This window comes from Acanthaster planci, linkage group LG14 (genome assembly GCF_054643075.1).
Source record: "Acanthaster planci isolate LZ-2023a linkage group LG14, COTS_SCS, whole genome shotgun sequence".
Lineage (NCBI taxonomy): Eukaryota > Metazoa > Echinodermata > Asteroidea > Valvatida > Acanthasteridae > Acanthaster > Acanthaster planci.
The window spans coordinates 9867387-9878748 of NC_141790.1; the positions used below are offsets into that span (position 1 = coordinate 9867387).

General features: G+C 41.7%; 1 protein-coding gene across 2 annotated transcripts; it reads left to right on the forward strand.

The window, feature by feature from the left end:
• The first annotated feature begins 43 nt into the window (after positions 1-43).
• On the forward strand, positions 44-9822 carry LOC110980815 (uncharacterized). Of its 2 annotated transcripts, XM_087145409.1 has the most exons (10): positions 45-289; positions 784-830; positions 1531-1884; positions 2080-2307; positions 2691-2858; positions 3631-3948; positions 4181-4414; positions 4706-4873; positions 5904-6001; positions 6548-9822. In XM_087145409.1, exons 2-10 carry the CDS (start codon positions 797-799, stop codon positions 6590-6592), a joined length of 1647 nt encoding a protein of 548 aa, XP_087001535.1. In that variant the 5' UTR covers positions 45-289; positions 784-796; the 3' UTR covers positions 6593-9822. The 2 variants fall into 2 exon arrangements, with proteins under 2 accessions (XP_087001536.1, XP_087001535.1); XM_087145410.1 differs by lacking the exons at positions 4706-4873; positions 5904-6001; positions 6548-9822 and having other exon boundaries at positions 44-289; positions 4228-4390.
• Positions 9823-11362: the final 1540 nt, after the last annotated feature.

Consider the following 11362-nt stretch of genomic DNA (forward strand, 5'->3'; position numbering starts at 1 on the left):
ACCCCTAAGAGGTTACACGACAATACTTCGTTTGGCTGCATAGAAACCGTGACTTCGCTGCATGATAGGTTTTTTCCGCAGTCTTCCCAAGGCATGCTACCACCTGCAGTTATTGAAGTCCGTTATTTCGAATAAAGCAATTGTAATTTATTTACTAAGTAAATAGCCCTAAGGGTGTGTTCAGGATAAAAACCAATACATGTTCAGTAGCTGCACAGAATGTAAATACGCTGTACGATCAGAAGGTATTTCTTCGTCTGAGCGACTGGCTGAGCCTGCAGGTTTTGAGGTAAGACAGAAAGTCTAGAAACTTTTACACATTTTTTAATGTTATTGTTGCAGTACCGAACCGGCTCATCTAAAACGATTCAACGCTTGAAAATGGTCTTAACACTAGAAATGTAAAGCAATTCACGTCTTAAATTCTCGCCCTCAACTATGTTTATTTATGTTCATGTTCCTGGAATGAGATTAAAAAATATATCCGGGGTAGTCTCAAACGTTACAATTTCCAGATGGCTGAAGCTTATTAACTGCAGCCACAAAGCCAAATGTAAAACTCTCATCCGGATCGCTTCTACCCTTTGCATCACACTCGTTACCGCCTCACTATTGACACGCCGCACAAACGTGATAAAAGCTTTTAGCCGTTTACCACTGACTCAATATGTACAGATGCTTCATGTTGTTCAGTGAGATCTGTTGGGATTATGCACAGTATGTATGTGTAACAATGTGCATTTACGGTATTGTACTGGCAGAGATATTTTTTTTTCTCATCAGGAAGAAGAGCGAAATGAATCTAGTAGCTTGCATTTGGATTTCCTTGGGTAAGCTCCAAGACCTCCAGTCCTGATTAATTTCAGAAGGACGTTTTAAATATCAAAGTGGTGTTTGCGCTTAATGTACCCAAACAACCCACTGGCCTGTTACCACGGGTAACCAGCTCTATAGAAGGGAAGATCCAGAATCAAATTTGCGGAAAGTGGGATTTTTTTTCTGGTGTGGGAGTCGGAATTTAAGTTTACGGGTACGCAATCTGTGGTATGATGCTTATTTGAGGGCAGTTTTTACGGGACAAGTGTAAAAAGGTCGCCAATCGTCCTGATCAATTCGTGGGACTGGTTATAAATGGTACCTACCAGCATTGTTTGTAGAGATCAGCATTCTTATGATATGAAAAATCTGAGATTTGCTTAACCCACTCCCGCCCTCCAAGATAAAATATCTAAGATGATACCGCAGGACCGGTAGATTACGGGTAGATTGCGATTGTACTAAACATACGCTCCACTCTGTTAAATATGTGTAGAGGCGAAGTGTAGACTGGTCAAAGTCTATCAAGTAATAGAAATTATCGTCTTGGACCAGGACTCCCCAGTCACCCCTTGTACACTTATATTCCCACCCCAACTACATTCGCTAACTTTCTTTCCTCATACGGGTATATTTTCAGATAGAAAGTTATCCTTTCTACCAGTTGCACTGATCAATCACATCAATCTGTTTTGGTTTGGTTATTGTTGACAGTGCTGTATTGTTGGCTGCCGTCATACAAGGGTCAGGAGCAGACCGTGTTCTTAGAGCGAGGTTACCGGGGGATTGTGCCTTGCAACCCCGCTGCATCCCTTGAATACACGTTTGATGACCTGGAAGGCGTGTACTGGTACTTAGGTCAGTATGACCGAGACCATTTCATATTCTCCTACTTCCGCGACGCCCACTATCAGGGAGACGGCATCCCTGAAAGAACGTACGACATCAGCAGCAACTTCGGGTTGATCATACAGAACGTCACAGACTCAGATGAAGGGAGGTATTATTACAAGGTAGAACCGAAGTTGGGCCGAATATACCAAGGATCCAAGAAGGTAGCGGTTAAAGGTTAGTGCAAAGTTATCAAATGCATAGAGGAACGCAAAGACAAAACAAAAAGATGTCATGGTAAAAATCATGTTGTGGATTGTGGTGGCAGCTGAGATGTTACATTCTCATCCCACATAAGATGGCAGGTGTAAAAAGCTACCACTCTTTAACGTGTGTTATCACCTGTTAAGATAACATAAATTTGATTCACAGTGACTTCTAAGCAGTTGTTTCCTGTTGTTCCTGAGTGTGATCTTCGCCCATCGAAGCCACTAGATACCTGCATTGTACGCGTACCATACGATGTGGTGACTATCAGCCTGACGTGTAAAGTTGAGCATGTCAAACCTGCGGTAGACATCCTATGGTTTCATGTGCTTCCAGACGGTGGCGCTGAGCAAGTCGAATCATCAACTACGATATTGCCTGTAAGCAGACCAGGTAATTTGCCAACTGCTTCACCATCCGAGTCCACTTGTCCTTCTCTTTTTTCTAATATCGAGATTCATGTGTCTCTGCTTTTAATGATAAAATTAATGCAAATAAAAAAGGGTACTCCATCACACCTTATGTCATAATGAGGGACCAATGTAGTTTCAAACAAACTTTCATGAACTGACCTATAGCATCCTCGGTAGTAACCCGTCTTTCGGTGCTTCAAATATAATGTTATAGTTGAATATAAAAACGAAGAAATTCCCTCAGACAAGCCTTTCCAACTAGCTAGCTTAATACCAGTATTAAGTTGACTGATGAAAAGTGTTTTGTGACATGTAGTCATTTTAAACGTACAAACTTCAGCTGGGATTTTTTTTTTACCTCAGGTGCATCTTTCGACAATACCTTTACGTCGTTATCAACCTTCCATCTGCCCATGAGGAGTGATGACATCGTAAGGTATAGATGTGAGGCTCATGGTGTAGCTGTGGGAAGCGACAATGGAAGTCATTTGTTGGTTAGCGTCAGGAACGTCTCACCGATAGTTCATACAAGTAGGAATGTGTATGCCTTTTAAAAAATACCCTCAGCTGTAGTCAAAACACCGATAACATATCTTCAAAATTGTATTTCGTGGTAAAAGTAACTGTTACTGGTTATGAAAGGCGTGGCAGTCGCTGCGACAGAGAACGCCCAAACAACTGATGTCATGCTGCATTGTTGTTGGCAGTTTGTTCGAACCTGTTTGAAGCTCATGCACGTATCCCCCTTTGGGGTGTAAATGTAAATCGGACGTTTTTGTAAAAGAAGCCCCACGTAGGGTCGAACTTGTGCGGCGACACTCGAAAACAGACCGATATGACCATGGTGGTGTAATCCCAGATGTGCCCACTGCAGGCGGCCTTGGCATAATTTTCTTGCCATGTTCCACGTAGACACGACCCATCCTTGGTACATTCCGAAGGGAGTTCTGTCACACGTTCCCAGTTTGTTTGCTTGGATATTTTCCTTACCCTGCAGCCCACCAACCCCTTCTCCCGGAAACTCCCCCTTTCTGTCTCCAACTCAATTTCTGCATATCATTCCCATCCTGCTTCCCTTTTATTGGAATTATTTATAGAATTCGAATGAATTTTTTCCTCTTTCTACTATTCGTCTATTGACTTATTTTTATACTATGCAATAATGTCACGAATTTAATAATTTATGCGTTTCTGGTTGATGCTCAGCCAAATTTGCTGCTACTCGCATATTATATAAACCATATGACAACAAATAGTGTACTCAATAGTGGGCCTATACTTGTACTTTTCTTTTTGATCGAAGGTCCGACCGTATATTTAGAGCGGGGTCGACGTGGGATCGTTTCTTGTCTCCCCGATTCACCCTTCGCATACAAGCTGAAAGATCTAGATTGTGTCTTCTGGTACTTCGGTTCGAGAGACAGAGAACACGCCATTGGCTCCTATTCACATGACACTATCAGTCCCCAGAACGGCATCTGTCTCGGCTGTAACAATATCAGCAGCAATTTAGCTTTGGTTATCCAGAATGTCTCCGACTCTGATGAAGGGACATATTTTTATACGGTTGTACCAAAAGTGGGCAGACTCTACCAACAAGCTGTGGGGGTAGCTGTCAAAGGTGAGGAAATGAACTTGTGCAAAAAGAGACCACTTTGCAATATACAAACCTACGTGTTGTAGAATGAGTTCAGGAAAAAGGTTCATTTCCTTTTCAACTGGCTATAACAGTAAAAGCTTAGTTGCAGACTCTGACAGAACTGTTCCAATTCCTCCATGAATCCCTATTGCACACTTACCACTAGAAGTACATTTTGTACATGTAAACATTCCATATTTTGGCCACTTTACAGTTTCAGCAAAAAAGCCGTTTCCTGTTGTTCCCGGATGTCTTCCACAGCAGTCAGAGCCTGGTGATGAATGCGTTATTAGCGTACCACACGATATGGTAAATGTCACCCTTACATGCAAAGTTGAACACGCCAAACCTCCGGTAGCTGTCCAATGGTTCATGGTATTTCAAGACGGGCACAAAGAGGATGCTGAATCTACAGAAACCATGATTCAAACGGTACCCAGTCAGCCAGGTGAGTTGACACTGAACTGATCCTTCTAAATCCACTTGTCATATTTAGAAGAGTCCCCAATTCTTATGTGAGACTAATGAATTCTAACTTAGTAGGCCTATGAAACTATTTCAGCAATGAATCACAGATAGGCTTTCTTATCTCATGTATATAGTTTCTTTAAATTTTACACCTACAGATCTATCATAATACTCATGATATCGAAAAATGATACCAGTTTGGTTCACTTGCCGCGACAAATAATTATTCCTAAGATTCCAAAAGTCATTCAGTGTTATTTTTTAATTACAGGGTCCTTTTTCGACAACACTTACACGACTGTATCTTCTCTCTATCTGTCAACAACGGTTAACGACAGCCTGAGATGTAGATGTGAAGCCTCTGGGGTAGCAGCAGGAGGCGAGAATGGACGTCAAGTAAATGTGATCGTCAGAAGAGATTTAGCGCCGGTCTGGGCAGGTGGGGACTCATACTCACACCTTATAGTCGTTACCTACATTTGTATTCGGGGTCCCTCAATCGGCTTTGCGCAGGGATGGGACTATGCTGGAAGAAGAAGAAGCCTCGATGTACATTGATTTGTGCACAACAAATCTTGTGTTTTTGCAGTTTCGTGGACTAAGCTTTTTTCTTCTTTGCTGATTCACTAAGTTTTTTCTTCTTTGCTGATTCACTGTTGTTTATGAGCATAGCAATCGGAAACCATCAACCCCTCTCTCAAAAATGTTATTAATTAGTTAATTCTGGGTTCACAATTTATACAGAAATACCTATGCACTGAACCATGTTTTCCTCAGATGACTTCACAGTAACAGCGCCCTCAGTTGTCTGGGAAAACGTTGATAATTTGATTGTTTAAAAGTGTGCACTTTTCAGTGCATTTAACCAAATGAAGTAGGAGTGTGGAAGCGTTTTTATACATTACAGAAAAATACAAAGATGCAGAAAAATTGTGTCGAAGAAGCAACTACACTTAAAAACAAAATCTACCTGTCTCTTTATTTCACCTATTCACAGACCCCCAAAACATTGAGTTACTTTGATATCTCTCGTCGATTATTTCATCTTTGATCGTAAATATGATCTGCACAAGAAGACTAGATAACTTCATTTGCATTTGGGATCCCGGCTGTGTGCATGGATGGGCCTATGTTAGACCAACATGTGCAAGACCATGACGGAGACGGGTAGCACGCATTTAGGCACGTCATATCTTCCAAAAAACTGAGTTAACTTAACTGAACTCAATTAAGTTTTGAAGGTTCCTGTTTAGAAAAGAGCTTCCAACGCTTCTGCGTAGATACGTGGATTTATTGTAAACTTTAAGGTCTGGTTGTAGTGACTGTCCCCAATATTGTCATGCTTTGACTCTGTAACAGCTTACCAAACCTACACAGTACTAGTAGGTTTGGTAAGCTGTTACAGAGTCAAAGTGTATAGTGTTCTAAGCGGCAACATTTTGAGATGGTCCGATCTTTATTTATTTTAGAAACAACTAGGACGACAAACCCTGGTCTTCAAATCAATCCTTTCTTCTTCAGGACTGTGGTGTTCACCATCACGCTACTAAGCATTGGCATTTATTTGGTAAGTTCTTCATCGGACGATTGCACAGGTACGTTAGTGCTACGCACAGTTTCATGTTGAGGTACATTCGCCTTAATAGAAAAGTGTTGAAAATTAAGAAAAGAATCCAAACACTTATTACGTGTAACAAGAGTAAGGATCGTAACAATGTAATACTATCATTTCTGGAACTTGTGCACAAAGGAAAGGGCGAGTCTACTCCGACACTATCTGCCTTCCCCCCCCCCCACACACACACATGCGTTGGTCCGGAGTGTCCATTTTGTTGGTTGCGATGCGACCGTATTGGGTGCTTCTTCTAGTCGTTCGTAAACTAGTGGAATTCAGTTCTAAGAAAAAGGCACCCACCCTTGCTCCAGCTCGGGGCAAATATCATGCCAGCTGCAGCTGTGCACCACGGGACACCGTCAATAATCGTATTCGATATTTTTCTGAGCACTTGTACTCTTACTTCTCTCGAATGCCTTATGTTACTTGAATCGTTATAGTCAAGGTCAATTCGTTGTAGTTGAAGCACCTTTCCCTTGTATTTTACATCCTTTTTAGACACTTAGATTTCTCCAGCGGCGATTGGGGAAAAAAACATGTTGAGACAAAGTGACAAAGTTGCAGAAATATGAACGTTGGGGTATTTGCCAGGCAAGTATGGAGACACGTACAGCTAGTCCCTATCTATTGGGCAGGCTGATGTGTTAATTCGGTTGATTTCATTTTTTACTTTAACAACAATGTACGATTGCTTGTAAAATATTATGATATACCTCTTTGCAGCTTTTCCTCTTGAATTGAAAATTATCCAGGATAGCAAAGATTTCTGAAATGCTCTTGAAGCCTTGTGTTCTAAATCAAAAAATGCTAAGCCTTTCCTAAAGGATGAATTAGAAGCTAGTTTGGCTGAGGTAAAAGACCCAGTGAACAATTTTACAGACAACCTTAAATTGTAAATAAAAAGTATGCATATACTTCGAGTAATTTTGTTCACCCATGCGGCACATTGTCCAAATTATGGCCAAATCATATGTTATTTTAAGGACTCATAAATCACATTCTCCCGCAAACATTCTGAGTAAAAGAGATGGAAGCCTTCTCAGGCGAGCCTGAATTTTTTTCCACATGGCCAGAATCAGATTCCAGGGGGCTGGGATTTAGGTCAGTAACCTAAGTTAACCTTTTATCAAGACGTCTGTGGCGAAATGGATAGTCAAGACCACAAAACGAACTGCATTTAAGCCCGAAATTAACCATGCATGCAGTAGCTCAGTTGTGTGTGTCGTGGACTGTGCGCACATGGAACAGCCGTCGAGACGATGAGGGGTCAAGTGACGTAACCTTCAACGACTTTATTTTAAAGATGGCGACTGTGAGAGCAAGCCCGTTAGATTGAATGGATAAAGGCAAAAAGACTGGAAAATACCTGAATAACGTGAGTGAAATCATTCAATAAATGGTTTTTAGAAAGCGCAAAGGTCAAGAATCATCATGTTCGTGTGCAAAATAAATTGCGCCAACAATGATAAGTGGGTGCGCCGAAATGTTCAATACGCCGACACGAAATTGCGCATACGGACGTGTGGCTAAGGATGGATCGGGAGTGAGAGTCCGTGCTACACTACTAGTGGGGCTACCACCTTTGGAGCTTTGTTTCAAGTGGTCTATCTGAATTATTTAATGTGCTAATGTTTATGAATTATTCACATTTCTCTGAACCAATCGTGTTTTGGGGGCTATGTAGTCCGAGTATGTGTGGGCCACTTACATTCATGAAGTCTTTGCACAACGTTGCGGCCTGGTATTTGAAACTTTTCCCATTATCCAGTTAGAAGATTGACAAATACGTCTCGACTTCCTGGACAGCCTTCACGACACTTGCCGTGGTGTCAATTTGTCGATCGGAATACCAAGCTTCGGTGCTACAGGTTTGAGGCAATTCAGGAAGAGGTTGTCGTCCAGAGCTTATGCCACTGCTGGAAAGGACGACCTGTTGAATACGCGCGCCATTGTAATGTGAATAATTTATTGCATGATCCACAGAGGCGATCGTTTTGATTGGTGGAGACTTACGAATAGCATAATCGTATCTGCTACCGAAACGGTAGCAAATGTGAAGAAAAACATAAGCCACGTAGGGAAGAACTCCAGAGGCTTTCGGGCGTTCGTGCGGTTCGTCGTGTAGTCTTTCTTCGTGTGTTGTTTGGTGCTGAAACTATTCTCCCCCAGCTCTTCGCTCTTGAGCGACTATCAGTTTCGCCGCGGACGCCTTGATCAAAGGCTTGTAAACTATCTGCTGGGCGCCAGCCAGAAGTCTCCAGACATGCTTACAATAATAAGAAGCATGACTTAGTGGCCTGGTCCACTTTTACAAGAGGGGAGAGGGCATTTCCTTAACACACATGTAGCAGACACGTGGCAGTAGGGAGTCTGTGTACAAACTTAATATTATGGGAGTCTAGGGTGGCCCGCCCCGTTTCAGTGACTGCCCGGATGACTCCATTAGTGAAAGCCCCTCCAAAAGTAGCGTCAGGAATAAATGAAGTCATGGGATGTGGATTAGGTAATGTGTAGCGTTTGGTTGACCGAACATAACACGTGGTTTCTGGCCACTGTGTGGACACCCTACAACCACGAACTATCATTCGCTTTGGTTGTTTTAAAGCTAACTATATTACTGAACATTTTTGAACCAATTTTTCTGTGTAAATTAAGCGCCTGTAGAACTATTATTGGTCGGCATGTAAATGAATCATTAGTGCTGTTCTATGTTTCTTGTAGTTGCTAACGCTGTTATTATCAGGTACTACATGTCGAGGTTCCAATTTAATACACGTCCAATTAACAAGGCAACTGACTCCCAAGTGTTCAAGGGGAGCATGGGAGATTATGAACTTGACGCACCTCTCATACAAACGGTCTTTCAGGGTCACCTGACTCCACCAAACAAGTCACGGTGTTCTAACTCATCCATATTAACTATCCTTTAATAGAGGAGTATATCTGAGGGCTCGTTGGCTTCAGTCTTTTATTGGAGTCACCGTACACAAATCCCTCACAGTAAAGTGAAACATTGAACCTCTTTCCGATGTGAGTGTTTTCGCAACAGACGGTTAGTTTGTGTTACTATTACAAGGATGGTGAAGTCAAAACTGCAAGTATCAGTGCCGCAGGATTTGTGGACGTTTCAAATAAGGTTAGAAGCAGTTAATGCCTGGTTGAATTAGGCAGAGTCAGGGTTGACAAACGATAAATACAAAATATTCAAATTAGGAGAATGAATGGTGAACCATTTATTTTTGTTGTTTTTGCATTTTATATCTTTCAACTATAATCCAAATCTGCTTAATGCTGCAATATTCCTAACTTATTAATCAGAGTATATAGTATTTTTAAGCCGATCCGACCACCCACCGCTACTTATAAGTGAAGTCTGTGCAGCAACATTGCCTGCAAGAACTGTGATGCTAATATAGTTTTGTATGATGCAATACAGTAGGCAAACTTATAAGTGAGGCTGGACAGCGTCACAAAGATTGGCAAGCAGAAGGCTCCAACAAGCCTGACTTGTAAGTTTACCTACTCTATTGTATCATACGGTAATATATTAGCATCACAGTTAGAGCATGGCATTGCTGGACAGGCCTCGCTTATAAGTAGAAGTGGGTAGTCGGATCAGGCGATTTTTTTTATCTACACTTTTTGTTCGAATGTTGAAAAAAATTCCCTGCATGGTTAACCTTCCGTGTCACGTGTTTCTGCAAATGTAATCAAGATTTCACAAATTGATTAAAATTTTACATTGATGAATAAATACGCAAGCCACTGGTCAACACGTTTTAAGCAATGTTGAATTTTTTGACGTCTCTTTGAAATCGGATTTCCAGGTCGACCTCCGCTCATTGTCTAAATTTGTAACTTGATAGAACAACTAACGCACCCCCAGCGGGCGTGTAAACAGCAGATGGGGCGTGAAATCCGCCGATTGTTGCTTCATTTCAGCATTGACGACTTTACCTTGGCTTAAAGATAGATATAAGGCCTTGAGTATTGTTTTCTTTTTCTTTCTTGTCTCCTTTTCCTATAACTGCATCAATTCCGTTTCGATACAAATACAACGACTTTTGTTTTGTTGCTCTACCTGTTATTAGCAAACCCTGTTGCCGGCGGTGACCCTTAACCGCCTGTACATTTAGGTTTGGAAGTTACGGTATGCCATGTGTCCTTTTGTTGTCACTTTTATCACTTGAAGGACGGAAATTCTTTCTAAAATGGGCTAATTTACTCGCCCGTACGTCAAGCTGGATTGGCAATGTTGAATAGCTTTTATTAAAGGGTTACAGAAATAGAGAACATTTAGTTCGCAAGAAGTATTTCAAAGTAACAGTAAATACTTAACCATTTCAAAAACCCCATAAATTTAATATTTACCCCATTCAATTAATTGTGACCGCAAAATGAATAAACAGATCCTGCTTTTCCTCGCCCGCAAAAAAAAAATCCCCTTTTGGCCGTTCGCGCTCCCAGGCTGATTGGATGACGTTATGACCAGAACGTTGATGTACAGTCTACATGTACATAGCACACAGCACATGCAGTAGACATTATGTTTGGTGTAACTTAGCCAGAAGTACGGAAACTGCCGGTTCAAGCGCACCCTCCTTTTCCACTCTGTTTCCTCACTCTCCACCGCCCACAGCACTGGGGTTTCCCACTTCACTCACCTTGACCTTTGCCCCGACGTTTTTACCCCACAAACATTTTGACTCTCAAACAAAAAGGGACTTCCCCTCACTTTTCCAACCGTACCGCTCTTGCACTGCACGAACAGGGATTTCCCTCGCTTTCCCGGTCGCTACAAGTCTCGACTCGTGACTCCTCACAGTTTACGACCGCCTTAAATAAACGGACTATATATAAAAACAATGTCTAACCAAACCTACATCGTAACCGACGATCACTAGCGTCTCAATGCCGACAACTGCGATCCCAACGTCACCTTTGGTCCTTTTGACCCGAGTAAATTGATTATTTCAAAACCGGTGATTAAAGACAATAAACATGCAACTGTCTGCAGCTTGTCTATTTTTTATGACCACAACGGCCGAGAAAAAAGCCTGTTAATTATGATGATCGAACCCTGTTACGGTATGAACCCGCTGGATAAATACGGTACTAAAGACAAAACCCCCCAAAATATCAAGGGCCACCAAATCTGTTACCAAATTGAGCAACCTACTGCAAACATACTCGACCACACAAATTTAGCTGTTCATAGGTTTATCGAATCTCAAGCTGGCACCAAGTGTAACATTCCGTCTAATACCATAAACGCCTACAAAGCTAGTCGCGATATTGATGATTTTGAACAAA

What these genes read in the sequence shown, in the direction of transcription:
- LOC110980815 (XM_087145409.1), top strand. Translation starts at nt 797, where the DNA reads ATGAATCTAGTAGCTTGCATTTGGATTTCCTTGG. An exon ending in CAAGAAGGTAGCGGTTAAAG is followed by an intron (nt 1,885 to 2,079) that starts GTTAGTGCAAAG and finishes TTTGATTCACAG; the next exon opens with TGACTTCTAAGCAGTTGTTT. An exon ending in CTCACCGATAGTTCATACAA is followed by an intron (nt 2,859 to 3,630) that starts GTAGGAATGTGT and finishes TTTTGATCGAAG; the next exon opens with GTCCGACCGTATATTTAGAG.